Source organism: Monodon monoceros, unplaced genomic scaffold, assembly GCF_005190385.1.
Source record: "Monodon monoceros isolate NGI ecotype Baffin Bay Population unplaced genomic scaffold, NGI_Narwhal_1 Super_Scaffold_12, whole genome shotgun sequence".
Classification (NCBI taxonomy): domain Eukaryota; kingdom Metazoa; phylum Chordata; class Mammalia; order Artiodactyla; family Monodontidae; genus Monodon; species Monodon monoceros.
Genome location: NW_021703768.1, coordinates 136,926,709 through 136,950,742, shown reverse-complemented (window position 1 = coordinate 136,950,742; position 24,034 = coordinate 136,926,709). Strand labels below are relative to the sequence as shown.

The 24,034-nt window shown below is 36.5% G+C and overlaps 1 protein-coding gene across 3 annotated transcripts in view; it reads left to right on the top strand.

The window, feature by feature from the left end:
* Positions 1-24,034, top strand: part of GABRB2 (gamma-aminobutyric acid type A receptor beta2 subunit) — a 293,095-nt gene that overhangs the window by 99,501 nt on the left and 169,560 nt on the right. For all 3 annotated transcript variants that reach the window (XM_029215666.1, XM_029215664.1, XM_029215665.1), the window contains exon 4: positions 1,235-1,455. In XM_029215666.1, coding sequence (XP_029071499.1) covers positions 1,235-1,455 — 221 coding nt within the window. The remainder of the gene's footprint in view (positions 1-1,234; positions 1,456-24,034) is intronic.

Genomic DNA, 24,034 nt, shown 5'->3' with positions numbered 1-24,034 from the left:
TTTCCTATGAAGCTATTTAATGTTTTTAGCAGGTAATATTTTGCAAGTCATATTTTAAAATTGCATAGCCAAATTAAGATGTATAAATCTCAGCAAGGGTTGGAAAAACTCAGGGACTTCACAGCGATTGAAGTGTGTATTTTATCCACAGAAGTAGGCAATTATGTGCAGAAATCCAATAGGCATACCATATTGGATATCCATTCATTCATTATTTGTGCCCTAGGACTGTGCTGGCTCTCAGGTTGCAGAGATGATTAATCCATAATTCTAGTTTTGTTTTTTTTTAAAGCCCTCAAGTAGGGCATTGTGAACTGATATTAAAATAGAATGGTAATTATCCTTTCAAATGAATATTTGGTCCTTCCTTTAGTCATTCAAATGAGGGTGAAAGAGCAATTACATTGTACCCGTAGGCCTCTAATGGACAGAACATGTCACAATATGTATGTAAATACTTTGTTCATAATTTATAGCTTTTTGTAGTTTACAGATTGCATTTGAGTTATATATTTAATTGTCATAGTAATCTTCTGATAGATCAGGGATATATTAAAAGCCCATTTATAGTTAAGGAACTGAAGTGAAAAGAAGTTATGTAAATTTACTCCGAGAAATAGCTGGAAGATGCTGGAGCCTGGGACTCCAAGACCAGTGCTCCCTGTATAACAACGCACAGTTTCTCAAAACGAAAGAGCCTAGCCTGATGATCCAGAATCCCAAAAATTCTCATGAAATACTAACTGAGCTAGTATTTTTTAGATAGGTGGGAAGCTACATTAGTCTCACTATAAATGTCGCCTCCCCTAGGAAACTCACTTTGATCAGACAGATTGAGATTCTCATTATAAACTCTTATAATTACTACTGTAATAAATTAACCACTTTTTACAATTGTATTTATGTTCCACCTAAAACAATCCTGGGTACCGTACTTGAAGACAAATTAATTATTAAATAATTATTTCTTACCGTCTTTCTTCCTGAATGATGTATGATAAATTTCACAAGGATATGCTCTCTTCACTTCTGTATATACTGTGGTGCCCGACACATAGTATGGGCTCAGTAAGAATGGGTTTAGTAAATTAATATTTGCCTATATGCGAATAGTATATGTTTTTGGTATTTGGTTGTGTATATTTTCTTGTGAATACTGAAGTGTTTGCCTGTTTCCCAAGTCCATTTATGTACAAAATAACCCTTTTTTTCTTTTATCTTCTCAATTTCACAGGATTATACCTTGACAATGTACTTCCAGCAAGCTTGGAGAGATAAGAGGCTGTCCTATAATGTAATACCTTTAAACTTGACTCTGGACAATAGAGTGGCAGACCAGCTCTGGGTGCCCGATACTTACTTCCTGAACGATAAGAAGTCGTTTGTGCACGGAGTGACTGTCAAGAACCGCATGATCCGCCTGCATCCAGATGGGACGGTCCTTTACGGCCTCAGGTCTGTAGCGTCCATTTCAAAATTGAACTCTTCCTGAACACAGTAGTTACTGGTTTTTTTTTTTGGAGGGGCATACTGTGCTGTTTTTCTTAGTCCTCCTTTAATTCTGCTGATAAGCAGTTAAACCTCCTAGTCAATAGACATCTGAGAGCTCAGTGTTCCATGTTTCCAAAGGGACTTATCCCAGCTGAGCCTAAGTTTTTCTGCATTATCTTCCAATATCAGCTGCTGATCCTAAAGCTGCTTTCTTTTTTTTTTAATCGCTTAAATATTTATCGTGAATGGTGATGATTTTTTTATTTCCAGAAGAAGTGAAAAATTTATATATTATATTATATATACACACATATATATAACACAGTTATATCCCTTGTCTATTAACATTAGATGCATTAACAAATTTCTGTCAATTTTGTATTAACATTTCCCTTCAGTTGATAGAGAAATTTTAGAAATTATGCCACTTTGGAGATTCTTGTAATAGTTCAAACAGGGTATGATAGAGGCCTGAAATAAGCTATGTCAAGAAAAATACAAATAAGGAGGCAAAATGTTTATTTATACTGAAGGGCAAAACAATATTTGTTTTGGCTCATAAAGCTGCTTTCTTTAAGGAGTAGGGATAAACAATATCAAAGTAGCTTAGACACAGGGTCTCTTTAAAGTGGAAAAAAATTATGAGTGCCAAATCCTTGTTTGAATGTGGCAGATATTCTGTTTCATAAATTGTTCCTGAGCTCTATGAACTGGGTCTGGTCCTCTGAGAACAGGAAGGCTTTTTTTGCCCTCTTACCTCCAAGGAGCAATCAGACTTGCAGATAAATAGCCATCATCTCAGGTTTATTAGTAATGAATTTACACTATTAAATGTACCTTTCTATCAGAGAAGAATTGTGATGCTCTGCTCTTTGGAGGATGAATTGTGAAATATGACAGTGTCTTCTTTTAAAGTTTATTTTGTATTAGATGGTTCCCTGGAAAAAAAGATGAAGAAATAAGATATCTGTCTTACTCTGAAAACATTGCAATGTAGAGAATTCCTCTCCATTATTGGGGAAGACTCTCTATTCTGAAATGTTCATTTGTCTCTGATATATTCTGTTTTACGTGAACATGTGGTGACTTTTTCATAATAATGATAATATTATTATTCATTTATTGAACACTTGTTAGGGGTCAGACATTAGTGAGTACACTCCATATATTATTACAGTTACAATAACTTATAACAACCTCATAAGTTAAAACTGTTATGATCTTTATTTCAAATGAAGGCTGGTGTAACTTGTCTAAGATCACAGAGAAAGTAAGCAGTGAAGATGGGACCTGAGTCCTGTTCTAAGTTCAGAGCCAGAGCTCCTAACCATTACCGTAGGTTGCCTCTCACTCCCACACTTTTCTTATCTGTTATATCTAATTTTCATTATCTGCTGTGTTCATCGTTCCTGACTGGTGCATTGTCTTAGATCCTTATAAGCTAGCTTCTTTGTTTGTTTATCCTGTTTGTAGAGAAAATGGCATTTGTTTGTCAAGGGAGGGAGAGACTGAGGCCAAGAGAGCATGTTTGTACGCTGTGTCAGCCATTGGAAGTAAAGAGATGAATTGGATACAGGCACTGCTCACATACAGGCCTTAGGGAAAAAGAGAAATAGCGGAAAGATAAAATAAGTTGACTGGCAGTGTCTGCAAAGACTCCACCAATGTGGTGGAATTTGAAAGTACTTATGGAGAGAATTATCTTAGCAGATACATTGTGCTAAACTTATTGCTTGGAATCCACTACAATTTATTGCTTGTGTCTGTGTTCAATAGTGGCTGCAATGAAAATATGGTATCACAAAGACCTTGATGAGATGGGGACCACATGGGCAGTGGAGGAATGCAAAGAGGTTGTAGTTCACACGTTTTAAGAGTTAAGCACAGAAAGAAGTCAGAATCCTGAAGAAGGCAGAGAGAAGCACAGAAATAGTAAGTTACTCATTTGGCAGGGAGTGAGCGGGAAGAGGCCTGGGAAGTAGCAAGTCTTGGCTAAGCATCAGACCCAGTGCTGGATACATTTTTCCCATCAAATCTTCACAGCAATCATGTAGACATTACATTGTGTTTTCCTTTTTTTTGGTGATACCCACATTTAGACCAGAGAACCAGTTGTGTTCTCTTTGTTATACCTAGCACTGACAAAGCACCTACACTGTAAATAAACTCAGTAAAGATTGTCAATGAATTCTGAATGTACATATGCAAAGTTGGATGGGTGGGAAAAAATCAACAATCAAGTCTTTGAGAGGGACAAGAGAGGGCCAATATAGATGATAAATATGGCTTCTAATCATTAAGCCAATAATCAGACAAAAAAAGGTGGTGGCTGTTCATTCTTGTCATTAAGACCAACTGGACACTATTACTGTAAATTATCACCCTCTCAGCCCCACTTCCAATAAGGGCTAATGGCAAAATGTGCAGGTTCCTGAACACATCTGACGTGCATAAAATTAACACTCCTGGAGGAAGAAGAAGACTCATGGATTGTGATTGTTCTCTCAGTTGTGTAGTTAATCCTGAGTTTGAAATTGATAAGAGGTTTTTCAGGAAATTTGTAAATATCCCATTCCAGTTTTTACTGATAAATAGAACAGTTTATTTCACAGCTGAAATTTAGTGCAAGCCAGATATTCCTTTTCAACAGCGGAAGTTTCATTTGCAATAAAAAGTAAAAGGAATTCAATTAAAATTGCTGCTGCTGGATTGATTCAGATCTACTTAGTTCCTTCTCCTACTTACCCACTCTCCTACCCCAGTCATTCTCTGTTACTGATGGTCTGCTAACAAATTTATTTTGTTTCTATGTTCAATAGTGGCTGCATTCAAACAGCGTTTAGAATAGTAATAGTATTAATATTAGTGGTTAGTACGCATTAAAGGACTTAGCCTGTACGTGTCACTGTGCCAGAGCATTGCTTATATTATCTCATTTAAAATTGACTTTATTCCTACAAACTGGGCGCTATTGGTTGGTTGGTTGGTGTTTCTGTCTTACATGAAGAAATTAAGGAACTTGTGTACCAAGTTACACAGCTACGGCACCGGAAAGTATAATAGTTTGAATACAAAGATGTTGCTCTTCATTATCATTCTGTCCTACTCCTTACATACTGGCAAATGGAAATAAAGAATAGTAGAAATCACCTGAGAGCGTGCAAGGGAAAAAAAAGAAGGTAAAGAAAAGTGATATGGAAACAGCTTGCATTAGATCCATAGATACAGACTTTTTTTTTTTTTTTTTTTTTTTTTGCGGTACGTGGGCCTCTCACTGTTGTGGCCTCTCCCGTTGCGGAGCACAGACTCCGGACGCGCAGGCTCAGCGGCCATGGCTCACGGGCCCAGCCGCTCCACAGCATGTGGGATCTTCCCGGTCCGGGGCACGAACCCATGTCCCCTGCATCGGCAGGCGGACTCTCAACCACTGCGCCACCAGGGAAGCCCCAGACTTTGTTTTTGATTGATAGAATAAAGCCCTAGAGAACAGCAGTCCTGAGTTATCTATGGAAGATGCATCTTTAGGTTCTGAGAGTCACACCATTCCCAGTTTACTAAGGGATGATTTTTGCTGTGTGGAATCCGGGGCACAGACACGATCATTGCAAAGAAGTTGGTACGGGCAAGGTTCATCAGTCGGAATAAGGAGAACTGAAAGGCAATCATGAAGACCTAGACATAGAAAGCTGGTTCAAGGAAGACTTTAAATATAAGGCAGTGACCAATAAATTAGGTAGAACAAGTCCTCTGGGCCGAATGTCATGCATGTTCAAGGTAAAATCCTTTAAGGACTTAAATGCTTCTTCTGTTGAGATGCACAAAGATTGGCAGGGATGAGGGGGCTGGAGGGGAAGTCATTCAGAGAATCTGAGTAAGCCTCTTTTGTAGAGTTTTCTTAGTGAAAGTTTTAGGTATTAAAACATATTAAAGATAAAGTAGTATGCAAAATATTAACGCTTGTTGAATTTCATGGTGGGTACATAGGTGTTTGTCATGCTCTTCTTTCAACTTGTCTGTATGTTTGAAAATTTCCATGATAAAATTTGGAAAAGAAAAAATGGCCTAGGAATCTCTGGTTCTATTATCTAAGAAATAGCACTCAAGATTTAAAAGTCTGAAGCCAAAGAATGGTATTTCTGATCTCTTAGAGGTAGAGAATTACCTGTATGTGACATGTACTTTTAGTAGCTGTGTCTGAAAACGAGGTCATCTCATCTCAGAGGATGCATACTTAGTGGGTGGGATCCATGACCACAGACAACCAGGCTAAGCCATAACCCAGGGAGGAATGGTCATAGCTCTACACTTAAAGCTCGGATAACCTCCTTGTGAAATCATCCTCCTGCAAGGATGTACCCATTGCTTTTGACTGTACAGCAGGAGCTGTGAGTCGACTCATGCTGAAACAGTGTGTTTGGATAGCATGAGTTTTAAGGATAGCACTCAGCTAATTGACAGACTTGCATTAAGGTAGTTCAGAAAATGAACTTGGGAAGTTCAGAAAATGGAGATTGAGATTTAGAAATATGGGAAATGTTTAAGTTATTGCTGTTATAGGCTAGGTTTTAACAGTTTTCATTCTGATTGGATTTTTGTTTCCCCATTGCCAAAAACACGGATTAGCAGCTTACTCTCAGTTATTCCATTACTTTTCAGGTTGATAATCATTTTAGAAGGATAGAGTTCCGATGCTGTGCAAAGAGATGAATGGACACAATTGGGCAATGCAGCCAACTTCCTTAACAAAGTATTATGATAATGGAACTTGTATTTTTGTTTGGACTTTTGTCACTGACCTCTTGTTGAACCTTAAGCATCTTTTTCAGGTTTTAATTTCCTCATATATAAAAACAGGGGGGAGATCAATTAGATAATGTCATTTTAACAACCCAGTCATCTTCTGAATCAAATGAGATCAGTGAATGTAAAAAAATTTATAATCTGACATCAGACTGGAAAGTGAAATTATGTATTTCGAGTGGCATAGTAATTGGTAGATAGTAAGTGTGCAGTGTTACTTAATATTTGATAAATAGATGGATGCTGGGGACATATGATAAATAAACAGAAGGCTGGAACAGAGAAACGTTTAGATATCAAGGCAGTGATTTTATATTGTAGAATTTTACCCCAGGTATCTTTTCATGATTCTGTAAAGATACTCCTTTGTCTAGAACAAAAAGGACAAGAGGAGCACGAGTGAGCACGTCTGTTGAAGAGAATGGGAAAGGTCTCGGTCAGGCATGTCTAAAATGAAAAAGGGGACTACTAAAATACTAAGAGGATTGAAACCTGCAGTGGAGCCAATTATCTCCAGCCATTGCACAGGCAAGCTGAGATGAAGAGGAAGGAAACTAGATGCCTGGCTTGAGACCCAAGTGGCCATGACAGCCTTTAGAAGCTGCCCTGTAGCCCCAAACCCAGTACCTCATTTGTAGCATGCACTCAGTAATTTTCGTTTAATCAAGCATTATATAGTTTCTCTTAAACCAGGCCTTTCCTCTTATTCTCATCACGTCTTATCGTGCATCTATTTTCTCAACCTTGTTTAAAGATCTGCAGGAATAATTAAGAAAAGTGAGGAATAATGTTGTTTTTCAAGTCTAAGTTTATAGTTTGTGGCTAAAGAGCAATAAAATCCTTAAATATAGATTCTTACCTTCACTCTTGGCTAGTTGATAACTCATTTATACCAATATGATCATAAAATAAAATACCTGCTTTCTTTTATGATACTATTTAGATATTTCTGATAGGAGATATAAGTGGAGGTAGGGAAGAATATTTTCTTGGGATGAACCCAGCTGTAGAAGTGGTGACAACAGACTTCTTATTGACTAGGCAGAAGAATTCCTAGCAATTTATAAAGCACATATTCCAAACAGATTATCTGTATTTTATTTCAAAATAAAATTGGCCCAATCAAATTATTTTCAGAACACTTCAAGGAAAAATGTCATAGAAAGTACAGGATTTCTGCCGATGAATTCATCTAAAGCACTAGCCAATAAAAATCAGGTTTAATCTGGTGTTGACATGGCATCATAAAGAATGTTACATAGGTATAATTTAGACTGTTATTTACTTAAAGTAGGAGATAACTATTAGATTTCAGAAAGCTAGTGATAACTACACTGATCAGAGAATTAGGAGAGCTGCATTCTAATCTTACATTTAGTAGTTCTTATAATTATTCATTTAAATTATTTCTAAATTTTATTATCACTCCCAAAATCTCAGTACCTGTGATTTTGCTAATCTAGGACTTCTGCCTCATTATGCATACAGCAGTATTTAACGTGATATTGCAGTGCTTTAGCAATTGTAGTTATCTTCTTGAAAAAAATCTTCTGATTAATTAAGAAGGCAAAAACAAAATCAGTGCATTCAGGTATATAAGAAAACCTGAATTATCAACTGATGGCACCCTTTTGTGAATGTAAAAATGTATATTTTTTATGAAAATTTGGAATCTGAATCCCAATTGGACTGTATATGCTAAGTCATTAACATTATATCATAAGCATTTTAGCACATTACTAAATTGTTCAACAAAAACATGAAAACAAAACCCATTTCCTCTTATGAGATGTTACATAATTATTTTTAAACATTTAGAAAATACAGTTAAGTTATGAAAATATAGCTACCCTTAATCCTATCACACCTGCATCTTGCTTTATACTCTTCCAGATATTTTTCTAGTAAAAAAGCATATAGGTAATTTGTCATAAAACAGATTCACATTATACATGGAATTTTCTGATCTTATTTTTTTCTTTAACCATGAGTGCACCATAAACATGTTTGCCATGTCAATAAAACTCTGCTCACCATCATTATTTAACCATTATAAGACATATTTGGGATATATTCCTTTATCCAGTATAGGATATGGTTTATGGCTTTGACATAAGGTGAACTATGTAGTTATTGCTATAAAATGCAGGACTACTATTTCAAATTTACTTAATATTTTAGTGACAAACAGGCAAAGCTTTTTGCAACACAATTTGTAATCTTGTATTTGTGCTGTTGTAACTTGTGGTGTCATTAGCTAAATAAGTGGCTCAGGAGATGTACTGATGCTGATTATTAGGACAGTTCTTATGGAAGGTGTGACCTTCTTACTCTTCTGGTAGTAGTTACCCATCTAAAAATAGCTGTTTGTCTTTTGGTGTGAGGGGGCAGCCCTTGATTTCATATGTCTGTACACCTCCCATATGTAACACTGGGTCAGCAACATGTCACTTCTGATTAAAGGTTCACATTCTTAAAGGAAGATTCAACAGGAAGCAGAAGGCAATTCAACCACCTCCCGCTATGTATGTTCTGTCATTGGGAAAATGGCAAAGGATAACGTTAGCCTGTAATGAATTTAGACAGGCAAGGTTTATTAATTGTATCTTCTTCCTCTACTCCTAAAGCTTTACCACAGGGTATTCGGCAAGTGAATAACTGAGTAGCCATCTCACACTGAAATGTAGTCTATTAAACATTAATATATCAATTTTTTTACTTGGATTTCCTAATTGGTTTAATTCATTTTCATAGAGATATGGAGTGAATGCATTTTGTCAAGCAGAACAACAGAGATTTTATTAAGAATATCAGTTCTTCTGGCCAGAGTGTGAGACCCTGTGCTCTAGATTCTCAGTCTTCTAAACAGGAAAAAACACCTTCATCTACCTCCACCTCCGTGGGAAGAGACACATACATCCTCCTTAAAGAGCTGTAATTATTATTATTATTTTTTTTGGCTGCGTTGAGTCTTCGTTGCTGTGCGGGGGCTTTCTCTAGTTCCAGCGAGCGGGGGCTACTCTTCGTTGCGGTGGGCGGGCTTCGCATTGCAGTGGCTTCTCTCTTGTTGTGGAGCATGGGCTCTAGGCGCGCAGGCTTCAGTAGTTGTGGCTCCTGGACTCCAGAGCGCAGGCTTAGTAGTTGTGGCACACGGGCTTAGTTGCTCTGCAGCATGTGGGATCTTCCCGGACCAGGGCTCAAATCCATGTCGCCTGCATTGGCAGGTGGATTCTTAACCACTGCACCACCAGGGAAGTCCCTGGATGAATTTTTAAAAGAAATTTCTTGCCCATTTTTCACTATAAAATAAAATTATTTATATGAAAAGTGAATGTATTTAGAAGTAATTTCTGTCATCTTCAAGTTCACCTTCTTCATTATTACAGAAAAGAAAAGGGAAGCTCAGAGAGGGAAGTGATTGTGCCTAACATCACACAGACAATTGATGGCAAAGCACAGAGCAGAATCCCAACCTCCTGACTCCTAATCCAGGGCTTGTTATTGTTCCTGCTGCTGGAGTCATTTGGTTACTTGCCGTCATCATGGTCTGACTGACCTCAGCGAATAAGTCAAATCCAAACTGGAAATAGCAGAATCAGAATTACACCATTAGGTGTAATCCAGGGCTCTTTTGGTTGCAATATTTTTGCTGGGTTTTTAGATAACAACATTTAAAGAGGAAAAGAAAATCTGCCTGACTTCTTTTTCTCAAATATTACTGACTCATCACATTCTTGTAATCAGTGAGTCTCCTTTGCTACCCTAGTTGTCTTCATGTCCATTAATTTCAATCCAATGAGAGCTGAATATGGCAGAACTGAAACCAAAGATGTGAAAGATGAGTGGTCAGAGACTCCAGGGGTTTCAAAGCAGGAAAGACACCAACTGCGTTCCCAATAAAGATATGGATCTTGTATTGCAGACCCAAAGAATGAGTATAGGGTGTCATCGAAGTGGGCCTTGTCTGCAAAGAGGAGAAGACCTGAAACCCCTGAGAACACGCCATTCATTGGCTTGTGGATGTATCTGCATACAGCATGGCTATACATAAGTGCATTCAGAAGTAGCACTAGCATAGTCCCGATTTCGCTAGGAACAAACCCTCTGGGTCACGAGAGTACTGGCAGCATGGAGAGAAGCCAGATATTTATTTTGTCTTGTTTTATTTTAAGAAAAGTATTTTCTAGTGGATGATTAAAATTGTTGCTGTTGTATATGTGCTTGTGTGTGTATGTGTATATGTCCCCATTTACAGGTATAAATATGCATATGTATTCATTTATAGATTTGTATTTGTGTGTATATGCATATTATATATATACACACACACACATATACCTGCAACATTTTTTTCTGTTAGCTTTATATTAAAAATAAAGAAAACAGAAATGACTCCATTAAATCAAACTTGAAACCATGCCTATTATCCTCACCATTAGTTTAAAGATCAAGTTTTCTCTAATCACATTTTGTATATCTTTTGTTCCACCCTGATTTCATGAAATCAGTGAATTTTGTTGGCAGCTTTCGCTGGCAACTTGCTTATTAGCAAATAGGCAAAATATAGGGTTAGACCAGATAGTCTTTGTAATGAGTTCACTCATGATAGAGTTTTAATTACACAAAGACCTGTTCAAAACAAATATATATGAATACTTATTTAGCTGAGATAGTTGAAGTAGTGGTAGTAGTGGTGGTAGTAGTAAAATTTATTGAGTACTTTTTTGTTCATCATACAAATTTACTTTTTAAAATTTATTTTAATGAAGTATATTTGATTTCAATGTGTTAATTTCTGCTATACAGCAAAGTGGTGTATACATATATATTCTTTTTCATATTCCTTTCCATTATGGTTTATTACAGGGTATTGGATATAGTTCCCCATGCTATACAGTAGGACCTTGTTGTTTATCCATTCCATATATAATAGTTTGCATTTGCTAATCCCAAACTCCCAATCCATCCCTCCCTGTCCCCGCCCCTGACACTTGGCCACCACAAGTCTGTTCTCTATGTCTGTGAGTCTGTTTCTGTTTCATACATAAGTTCATATGTGTCATATTTATCACTTATATCCACATATAAGTGATATCATATGGTATTTGTGTTTCTCTTTCTGATTTACTTCATTTAGCATGGTAATCTCTAGGTCCATCCATGTTGCTGCAAATGACATTATTTCATTCTTTTTTATGAATGATTCCATTATTTATATATTCCATTATATATATATGTAATATATATATACCATATCCATTCATCTGTTGATGGACATTTAGGTTGCTTCCATGACCTGGTTATTGTGAATAGTGCTGCTATGAACATAGGGGTGTATGTATCTTTTTGCATGTATCTTTTTGAATTACAGTTTTGTCTGTATATATATGCCCATGAGTGGTATTGCTGGATCATATAGAAGCTCCAGTTTTAGTTTTTTGAGGAATGTCTATACTGTTTTCCATAGCAGCTGCACCAATTTACATTCCTATCAGTAGTGTAGGAGGGTTCCCTTTTCTATTGAGTACCTTCTGTATGTCAAGCCCTGAATTATTTATATTAAACAATCCTGTGAAGCAGGCTACCATCAGTGCCATTTTATAGTTGAGGAAACTCAGGCTCTGGGAAAGTAAGTAACTTTCTAGTGAGTTTCCAGGCTTAGTATTGAACTCAAAGCCTATGATCTCAGTCACCTTCCCAGAGACTGAGAGAACAGTGTCTCTGTCCAGGTAGATGGATGCAAAAGACTCTTGGAAAAAGCCGTACTGAAAACGCTGATAGAAGGAGAAGAATGGAGAGCCTAAATTCCCAAGGCTCCTGAAAGGAACTTCTAAGAGTCATTCATCTCCCCTCTAGAGAGATTTTTGTGGGCATCATTCCTAAATAGATGAGTATGACTCTCAATCTTGAATAGGACTCCACAATAGGGACCTGTGCATTGTTTTTGGCATTGCTATTCCCATACATATAGGACATAGAGTATGTTCCTCAGGTATAACTTAATATCGTCACTCCTCCTTTCATCCTTTATTCTTGAATGGATCTCTACTTTGCAACTGTTTAGATGCAGAGAGTTTTTTTTGTTTCACTTTTCTGAATACCCAAGTTCAAGGAAAAGCAGCATGCACTACAGTTTGTAACTTGGTGTATAGGGATTTTGAAAATCTCTTCTATTTCAGAATTGTACATCCATATTGTGGAGTTTCAAGAAGGTTACAGACTAGGGAAAAGCAACCACTGTAAGATTTGATTAAGTCTCAATTTAGTTAGCCAGAGATGTAAAACCCTAGTGCATTGAGGAGGCACATGGCTGCTGTGGTTTGCAGAGACTCTGAAGGCTGCCTGCAAGTCACCTGGTCCACAGGCTTTCCTGCTGGATTGAAGAAGGTCAATTCTTACTTGATAATCCAGGAAGGAATGACCCAAGTAACCTGTACACCTTCGTGTCCCGGATTTAAAATAGTCTCTCAGTGAGACCCTTGTCTCTAACTCTGGCATCAATACTCTCATACTGGAAAGGAAAGCAGAAAGAGTACTGAGCCATTAGACACACCTCTAAATTTCAGACAAGTGGGATCTTTGTCTACCGGCCTATCACAGAAGACCCTAGAGTACACGGAAGAAAATCTATATTTATTTTCTGGAACGAGTGAAAAATATTTGTTTCACAGATATTCATGTCAGCCTTATTCTCCACGGGCAGAAAAAAAAGGAAGGAGATAAAGCATTACCCAGCCTCTGGAAATCACCTCCATATTTTTTTGGTTAAAAGACTTTTGGTAAAAGTTTAATTACTTGATTTACTAAATGCGTGGTAAGGGAGGATTTCTAGCCCATTCCTACCTCTTTATTCTGGAGGTCACAAATAAAGCAAGTCAGACCACTGTAATAGGTTAATGACTGAAATCACAGTCACCATATTATGAAATGCTCAAGCTATTTTACTTCTGAGAAGTAGCTCATTATCTGCACTCGTATGGACAGAATAAAAGGTACCAAAATGCTAAATGGTCATAAATCCTTGGAGGAAGATTCCAATTCCATGTTGGATTGTTCTCAGTAGCAATAATAGAGAATATAATTAGGACTTTATATTTTAGCAGCTGTAGTACACTGACAACTAAGGGAAAATACTGAAAAGACCAGGAGAGAGACCAACTTCCTCTGGCATGTTTGGAGCGTGGGTGTGGAATCTGACCTCCTGTTGCAAGGCCTTCCTCTATCTCTAACTAGCTGTGTTCCATCTTTCTGAGCTTCAGCTCCCTCATCAGGAATATAGGGCTTTATAGTACCCACCTTATAGAATTACTGGGGTGATTAAGCAGCCAAATACTTGTAAAGATTTTCGTAAAGTGTTTGGCACATATTAAGTTGTTTGTAAAGATTAATTGCTGTTATTAAGATTTCTACAGGTATCTAACGTTGGCCTCTTCTGCTGTTTCCCATCCTGATTCGTGTGGGATGATATTTGGCAAGAAGGAATGGTGGTGGTAAATCCTTATTATGTACCAACACTGTGCCAGGTTTCGGGGATACACAGAGACAAATGAGACATTCAAAACTTGAGACTCAAAACTTGGAGGTTAGTAGGAGAAGAATATACGTAATAGGGAGATGGAAGAGGTAGGATAGGATGGTAGGTAAAAGCCAAGTTCTGGAGTTTGTTCTTACAGGCTTTGTGGCTTTTTAAAAAGTTACCTAACTTTAAACTGAAAATTATAATATCATTTAACTTGCAGGAATATGGTCAAAATTAAATAATATAACCCATGTAAAGTAGCTGGCACACAGTAGGTACCTAATAAGTAATTGTTGTTGTAGTTTATTACTGTAGTTACCAAGATAATCATAATAGTCACAATGGGGTACATGCTGTGTATCAAGTACTGTGCATACATTGTACCTCCTAATCCCCAAATAATCCAATCTGGTAGATACTGATATCCTTCTATCTTTTAAGAGGAAACTGAGGCTTAGGTAAATTCAGTAACTTGTTCAAAGCGGTACAACTATAAGCATCAAAGCTGGGAATAGAATTCAAGCCTGTTTGACTTCAAAGCCCATGCCCTTAGTGCTTTAACAGGTTTAATGTGGAGAAATGACCCAGTGCCTGGGCTGGGAGGTAGCAGAGCAGACATGACATACTCAGAATTTTCATAAGGCTAATAGCTGAATGCAGTTTTTCATTTTGACTACCTAATATTAGAACATTGGTGTAGTGTTCCAAAAGGAAGCTTGAGAAAATATTAGTAGTTCTAATACATGTTTAATGAAACAAAGCCATTGTAGTGAAGTGAAATGCTGAACATTTCATTCATTTACCCCTCTATCCAGTCAACTAGTGAGTGAGCATCTCTTGTTGCTGTAGGTGGGGGATGGGTGTTGCAGGAGTGAATAAGCCAGATATAGACTCTACCTCCAGAAGCTTGTACTTAGAGAAGGAAACATATAAGCCACTATGAAAAAAAATGTTTAATGATAAATGAGGGCAGCAAATTGTGATGAATTCTATGAAGAAAAACAGAATGAAAGATTGGATAAAAAGTAGCTAGAAGAGTAAGGTGGAGTCCTATTTTAGGAGGTGGCACCTGAGCTGAGATGTTATTTATGAAGATTGACAGCAGTGATCTGACGAATGAGAGTTCCAGTTGTAAAGGGCAGAAGCAAAATGGTCCTAAGGGCAGAACAAACTCATGTGCTCACAGGAAGAAAGTTTAAGTAACACTGCTTTACTGAGAACTTTGTTTCTTCTCTTTCACATTACTACATTTTATGTTCTTTATAACTAGATGCATTATTCATTTGTTTACTATTTTTGTTGGCCTCACTCCACTAATATATAAGCTCCATGAGAGCAGGGACCTCAGTTTTATTCCCAACTGTATTTTAGCATCTTGAATAGTGCCTGTCTCAGAAGAGTCAATGAAAAAAACTGTTGAATAAATGTATGTGTAAATGAATTAGTAATTATAATTTCTTCACAGTATTTCCTATGTTATCAATCCAACTACCTGACTCAGTTTATCAGTTGAATAGGATCTGTGCTCTCTTCAGTGTTTACCTCAAATTGATTTATTATTCTGTCTCTATTCAGGCACTCATGCAAAATCGTATCTAACGTTATTAAACAATGGATTTGCATACTGAGTAGAAAAAGAAGCATAAAATCAAATCAATAGCATTTGATACCCACTTATCAAAGGTTATTAGGTTTTGATGAGGAGAAAAAAAAAATCTGACTATCCTCCCTAGTAGATACCATGTGCATCTCTCTGTCTTAGTGAGAAGAACTACATTAACAATGAGATGGTGCTTGGGGTGATGCCAGTTGAACAGCTGATAAGAAGGCATTTTGAAAACAAAAACAGGATCAGCAATTGTCATGAATTCAGCTTCCCAAATTGTGACTTAAATACATCTATGAGTTGATTTTGTAGAAATTTCCATTGGTGCCTGGTGTTTTGTTATGTTACCTTGTCATTTGCAATCAGTATGGTTCTTTGAAAGATACACAGAGATGTGAAGGTGGAGAGAATTGTATCAAAGTGGAATTCAGGTGACCCATATTAGCCTTCCACCACAGAATCAATCAATGAGAAAACACTTTCTAATGAGAGCTAGCTCTTTTTAGGTACACGCCTCAGAAAATTTGTCACTGTTGAGTTCAAGGGGGAAGTTCTATTTATGGTAATCAAATATTTTATGAATAAAAATGTGTATGGATTCTCATTGATGGCAGAGCAGAGACATCATATTCTTTGCTTAGTATAGAGAATATCTCTGTGTTATTTGGACTATCTTGTTTGAACTTCAGAATGTATAAGTGTGTATGTATGCGTGTGTGCATATACACAGTGCACATGTGTGTTTTCTGTATTTGTGTGACAGAACATAGGGCAGGCAGTGGGGGGAATGAAGGTTGATTACTGTGAGGGGAAAAGAAGCACTTACGTTTGCCCAAAAATATTTTTCCCAAATCATAAGTATTTTAGCCCATTTTCCTGGAATCATGGGTTGATTTTTCTTTAGGGAAGTTAGATATAAGAAACGCAACGGTCAACCTTGTGCCCATATAAAAAATGCTTATAGTGTGATAATGAGAAACACTGCCTCTGCCCCAGTGGGCTCCTTCTTTGTTCTTAGTATTTGAATGAATTGTGTATTTCATTGCTACACGAATATTAGTCAATAAAGGTTAATTCATGGAGCCTTGTTAAATTACCCCATCTCTACACCTCCTGATAATGGGATGAGACAAACCATGGATCTGGTCCTTGTTTGATGGTAGGTGGAGTTACTCTCAAGGAGGAAAAAAAATCTGTATTCACTGCATGGGTGGCCAGGGGGTGGGCAGGGATATGCAATGAAAGAACAGAGGGGGAAATCAACACAGAGCGAGAATGAACTTCTGAATTCACAGTGTAATATAAACAGTGTCCTACTCTGAGTCACCAAGTTCCAAATAATATGGATTATCAGACATTCCTCTTTGGGGAAACTTGATTCTGAAACCACCTAGGAGGCTAAATTTAGTCTGTGTCAATAGATAGGTTTTAGTCTTAGTGTTTATTTTATTGCAAAACTCTCAAGCATCTTAGATAAGGAAGAGGCTATTTTCCTGTTACTTTTCCTTTCTTTGTGATTTTGTTCTTTTCTATTGATCTTCAGGCTTCTGGGTTTTTTTCCATCATAAGTGGGATGCTTAGCTCAACTGCATCTTGTGTAGTATTTTTAAATTGTGTAAAACCAAATTACTATCATTCAGTGACAACCTTCTTTAATTTCAAAAAGCTATTTTGTTCTTGCAAGTTTTCAGTTTCTATAAGCATGGATAGAAAAGAGTGTGTACATTATACATAGAGCCACATTTACAATAGATTACTTACTGTAGTTGCTGACCTGGTGGACAATGGGGAGAAGGGCCGGTAGCATTTGACTCTGTATTAGGTGCAATCACCTGTTGCAGACACAGTTTTGTTCAGAAGAATGTCAGGGTAAGGGCTTACCTATGTAGACAGCATTCACTTCAAACCAGATACTGAACATGAATGTACTCCTTATATGAGCTGTGACCTTTCTGTGCTGTGAAATGTGGTTTCCAGTTTCTCATTTGTTTTCCCTACTGCTCTGTGATAAAGAGAACTGACTGAATCAAGAGGGATTTGGGGACACCAAACTTTTTGACTTCTCTGGATGGCACCATCTGCATGAACAGATGGTGAAACATGTCACAGGGCTAGAGGGGACTCCAAGATATAAAAAAAAAAGAGAGAGAGAGAGAAATAAAAGGGGAATGCAATGGCAGGGTAGAACAGATGAGTGTCAGTGGCCAGGAATTCTTTGCAGTCTGACTCAGGTAGTGTCATTGAGTGGCTGCCACCCATGGAATCCAAAGGTCCCCAGGACAGTGGTGCCCTTCGTGTTCTGCAGGCAGATTGCTCAGCACTGGGAATGGGTGTGCACGTTCTTTTCTCACTCTGTTCTGATGGGAGGAGATGTCTGGTATTGTTGGTTAAAATACCCCATGGCAAGTAGCAAGGTTTAGTTTCCATTAAACTTTCCATGTGGCCATTGGCCACCAAAAGGGCTGCCTCAGTGTTCTGGTGGTAGAAGATTCTGCACAGGATTGGATGTGTCATTATAAATGCAAAGCATCTACTTTTGCTCATGGTATTTAATTTATTTTCATGTTTAGTTTTTCTGTTCATTCATTTGCTTACTTAATAGTTCTTTTTAATTCACATTTATTAAATAGTTATTTTGTGCCAGGCACACTAATACTAAATGTTTTACATGCTTTTTAACTCCAGGAGGTAGATATTTTTACACAAGAGGAAAGTGGAGCTCAGAGAGGTTAAATAATGTGCCTAAAATCTGTGGTAACTGTGGAGCTGAATATTGACCCAAGTCTACTTGACTCTTGAAATTACTCTGTACTGTGTTTTTCCCTTTCTGTAAAAACATGACATTATAATTGACAAAAAATTAGTCTTCATACTTGAAGCTACGTAAGTGTGAATGATTTGTTTTCTTAGCTATAGCTCCTACATTACAGAAAAAATCCCATAAATTTCAATATAAGCCACATATCTTCTAGATAAGAAATTTTGCTCATAGATTATTCTATTTAGAACATCACTGTTCCATATCTGCCATATCTATAGGCTATATAGGCTGATAGAGTTTACAGCATAATTGTTGGTATTGTTGTGAAGTTATGTGTCTGTAAAATGATGAGACACTGGAGGTTTAAAACAATTGAGTCATCTGCCCACCATCTTCTATGGATTTATTCAAAAAGTATCATTTCTCTCTCTCTCTCCCTTCCCTCCCTTCCTTTCTTTTAATAAGAGTAAGGGTTTGTTTTCTGGATACCTAAATACTACATGTTAGTCACAGAAAACTTGGAAAGTAAAGAATTAAACATCAAATATTTTAAAAAATTTTTCCTTTGAAGATACCCATCATTAATAGGTTAGGGAGAGTTTCCTTCTGTATTCTTTGAATATTTTTTTCCACAGAAAATTGTGATTATTTTGTATGTCCATTTTATAATTTGCTTCATTCACTTAATATTATATGATGAATATTCCTTCATTTTTCTACAGTATGATTTTTAAGACTACATAATCTGTCATATTTGTGGGTAACTCTGTATGTTGCCAACCTTTTACTTTGGAATATTTAGGTGCATTGCAACTTTTTACTATTTTAATGCTGTCTTTAACATCTTTTATGTTGATTTTCCATTTTTAATTATAATTTTCTATATTAGATTTGATCATGAAATCCCCTGGTTAAAATTCTCTCCTGATTTGTAGATTTTCCAAAATATGTTTGTGTGCTTTTCATAAGGAAAGGAGAGTGCAGTTTTTAAGAAAAGGGAAAAATTCTTTAAGAATAACTAGACTTGATATAAAGCATATGAACATTCTGAGGTTCTTAATGTACAGCATCTCTGTAACTATGCACTTTAATGCTAATAGTAAACTGACCTGTGATTCAGTTAGGGAATGGGACATATTTGTTGATCAAACCAGAGAGGCAATATGGAGCGAACACTGCCCTGCTCTGAATCTGATGAGCTGATAACCTGATTTCTAATTCCTTCCTGCAAAGTCATCTGATTTCACTGGGCCACTTTTGCCTTTGTAAAGTGGTTATGATATCTTATCTGCTTTCATGATGCATAGCTACCTGAGGCACTTAGTTTCTATCAGATGAAGAAGTGTAAAAAAAAAAAAGTTTTCCAAGTAATCAACTTGGGGTGTGTTCGTGTCTGTGTCGGGGGTGGGAAAGAGAGGGGCAGTAATGTGTAAAATGAGACCTGAGGGAAAACTTACAGTTAACCAGGTAAAGAGTATGGAGAAGAACAGAGGGAAGGAGATGCCAGGTAGAGGGAACAGCATGTTTAGGAAAAAGGAAAGGAAGAAAGGTAAGTAAAAGAATTTCAGAATGGCTAAAGTATGGGCCGTGAGGGAGCAAGCTATGAAAGTGAGGTATGAGTTGGAGAGGAAAGAAGGGCCTTTTGTTGGTAATATTTGGGGTCATCTTTAGAGGAAAGGAAGCCATTAAGAATTTTAATCAGGGAGTATGTGATCAAATGTGCATTTACTCATCCTTTTTATGACTTGGAAAATAATTTAAAATCTTTGAATTTTTAGGACTTGACTACAAAGAGCATTTATCATTGCACTGAAAAATCTTCTGAAGTATTTGTTACAAAGTATCAGTTGATATAATAATATATGTAAGCATTTTTACAGTATAATATTAAATTTTTCTCAGTTCAGAAGGAAATTTGGGTATGCTTGCTGCCTAAATCCACAATACTTTTCCCTAATATTTAGTAATCTTGCATCGGAGCTCTTTCTTATGAAATATCATATATTCCAATTTAAATATACAGGAAGAGATGGTTGAGGCAGTTCAGTAATATTTTCATCAAAATAAATAAATATCAAGCATTAGAACAGAGATTTGACATATGTTTCATAGAAATCTATAACCTTTTCTAGGAAATGTAACCTTTTTTCATAAAGGACTGATACATCAGTGATACTTTTATTTAAGCATATAGGAAGATAAAAATATTATTGCTTTATAAATACTTTCTACAATATTTGAATATTGGCAGAGAAACATCCTACAAGACTCTTCTGATAGGAAATAATCGATAAATATACCAGTAAAGTATTTTTAGGAATAATTTTAATAAAGTCGAGAAATGTTTAGTTGATAAATAATCAGAAACTGATGTGAAGAGGGCAATTAGGAAAAATAATAGTGAGCATAATTCTTTACTGCTTCTTTTGTGGCCAAAGGTGACATTTGTCAAATAATTACTGGAAGGTCCATATAAACTAGTAACATTGATTTTTCCTTCAACACTTTGGGTGCTACACCTCTCTCTTTTCTTAATATATATATATCCATGGATGGAGAAACATTTGATATTTTTTCCCTAAAGAACTTCTTAATGCATAATACTTGTTATAGCTTATATGTATATATTTCTTATTTTCCAGCTTCTACTATGCATTTTCCTTTCAAATTAGCCCATATATATAGAAAAGCATACAGTGAATCCCTGTGAGCTCACCTTGTCAGAGCCCTTGGCACATAATGTCAGATGATTTTGCTACTCTCATCCCCCTAAAGTATAAGCATAAATCTCAGAAGTAATGTTGAATTCAAAAAGCCAAACACAAAATAGAGCACACTGTGATTCCTTTCATATGAAGTTCTATTGCAGGAAAACTATCTAAGGTGAGAGAAGTAGGGGAAGTGGATACCTTGGGGAGGGGCAGCTACTGGAAGGGCCTTGAGGAGGGCTTCTGGACGCTGGAAATAATCCATACCTTCTGGGTGCTATTACTCAAGTATGGTACCCCACCAAATTCATCAAGCTATATACTTATAAATTGAGCACTTTTCTGGACATATATTTCAATGAAACAGTTTTCAAAGGTTATATTTCAATAAAGAGTTTAAAAGTTTGCATCCTCTTACAGAGATGGTCTGTACACCATCTCTTTGAGATCTCTTGAAGGCACTGCTGTTTACCTTATTTGATTGTTCATTGCCCCAATAACTCACAAATCCATCAGTTTGACTTACAGAAGAGTTATTTCTCTCAAAGATGGAATAAGTTCTTCAGTATAGATTGTGTTCATCTAGTTCCAATAAACCCTTATGTTCATATGAAAAAAGAGCGCTGATTGGACAAATATATTTGAAAGCTTGTAATGATTCTGCTTTTGGACTACTGGTATCTGCTATGCAGCAGATCAAGTATCTGCGAGCCAGGGTCACAAACTCAGATATCCATTGGGGCTGGGCAGATTACTAAATGAAGAGAACCTGGAAAGGTGTCATAGGGAAGGATGGGCACTTAGAGAAACTGGAAAACGCACATCCTCCTTAAAGGCATTCAGACTCACATTTTCAAAGCCATGTGCTGACCAATTTGATAGTTTGGCCCCTACAAAGTATTATTCTAATATAACTTGTTCTATATATAACATGGTCCAGTTCTTCAGACAGATAAAGCAATCCCCAAATTTTTATTAAATATTTCATAATTAATGAACACCCGTCTTATAAATGGTACCAGTTCAATAGCTACATATATCAAATATTACACTAATTATGCTTTAAACAGAAAATAGTATTTTCCAGAATTGAGAAAATTGATTGGACATTCACCTTAGGAAATGACTAATCTTAGGTATTTATTTTCAAATGAATCTGAGGATGGACGTGTTACATGTCTCATTCCTTTGCATCTATTAAAAACTCCATTATTAGAGAAAGAAGTATAAAGACTGTACAGAGAAAATCTGGAAACTGCTCTACGTTGTTAAGTGGTTTGCCTGCATAGTTTTTGTAGGATACTTTACTAATTGTTATGAGAGGCACAAAACGTATACTTAATGCATCCCCTGTTGTCATGGAAGCTACTGTTTGATGGAGCATTCCCAACATTATGTAAAAGGAAGGTGTAAATATGAATTTGTTGTTCTAGACTTGACATATATTATGTTACTTTTAATATAAAAAGACATCATACCATCCATGTGTCCAAAGCATTAATTGCAATATTATTTTTAATTGCTTCCTTTTTTCCTTTAATCTCATTAAAAATATTTCACCATTTTCCTCTTGACCTCATTCAGAATCTTAAAATAGATTATAATAGCGATGGTAAGAACAGATACCATATACTGAACACTGAGGATTTGCAAGTGATTGCTCTAAATGCTTCATGGACATCATTTTATTTGATTTCCCATCAGCACTGCTATAAAACAGACATTTTTATCCATGTGTTACAGAAAAGGAAACTGAGAGGAGAATTAATAACATCCACAGGGTCGCAGAGCTAGAAATGCCAGGTCCAGATATAAATCCAAGACTGGTTCCAAATATTATCCCACCTCTTTTCCAAAAATGTTAATTTTGTGTATTTCGAAGTCACAGTTGTAAATCCAGGAGAACTCTCCTGTTCTGTTAGAAATCTTGCTTATTTCTTCAACTCATTAATTTTCTTGAAATTTTTCAGTAACTCATTTCCTCACACTGTGAAAACTGACTTTAACTCACAATTCTTCTATCCTGTAGTGCATTATAAAAGCAATTAATCAATAACAATACCATATCTAACTCGTCCTTACTTATTTCTGCTTTACCATGGTCTGAAATTTTCACTGACCTATATTATGTGAATGGTAGAATAGTATATTAATAATTTAATTGGCTATTACTATTGCTGAGTTTTAACTTATGCTTCCCAGGGAAGTTGACTGGAAATGCTCATATCAGAACATCCATTTCTAATTCTTAAATCGTTCTTTCCTGACTTTCTTAAATCAGTGTTTAAAACCAAGTTTCCAGACATTATCAGTCTTCCTTGTATGTGATAGCATGTCATCAAGTTATACAATTCCATGTTATCCTCCAGAAACTCTATATGCTAGACATCGTTATTTTCATTTTAAAGGCAAGCAAACTGACCTCCTCAAGCGGCATAACTAGGAAATGGTGAACAGTGGTGTTTGCACCCAGGTCTGAATGGCTGCGTGACTCCCCAGGACATGTTCTTTCCTCTCTACTGCACTGAAACGAAGAAAAGAAAACCCACATTCACACTTGTTTTTTTTTAAATTTTATTTTGACTTGCGTTCATCTGCTAAACTGTTTCCTTTGAGGTTGTAATGAAAAATAATCTAAAATGTGAAGACACCTATTAGTGAAATGAAGGTTGCACTGAAACCTCACAGCGGTCCTGACTCTGGGCATGTGTTCACCCTGTTCCACACTAAGTGGAATAAAGCCTTAACCTCCAGTGAGTTCTAGTTTAATCTTGGATAAAGTTTCCATTGGTTCAGATCCCAGCACTGCCTGTAACTCACTCTCTGTGTCAATTATAGTGAATCACTCCATGCCTCAGAGACTTGCTTTCCTCATTTATAAATTCACATAATATCAAGGGCTGCCTACTATCAGCCCTCAGGACATACCCAATTCATACAAGTATTTTATTTGACTAACATGGTACTTTTAAAAATTAAGCACATTTCATTTTAATATTTATATTTCCTAGTTATCATTTAAAAAATCGAAAGGTCGGAAACACTGGGCCTTATTACCCACATGGCAACAAGTAACTGAAGCTGAGACATTGGTACCTTGTTCTGACAGAGTATGTTTTTTCCTTGTTCTGACAGAGTATGTTTTTTCC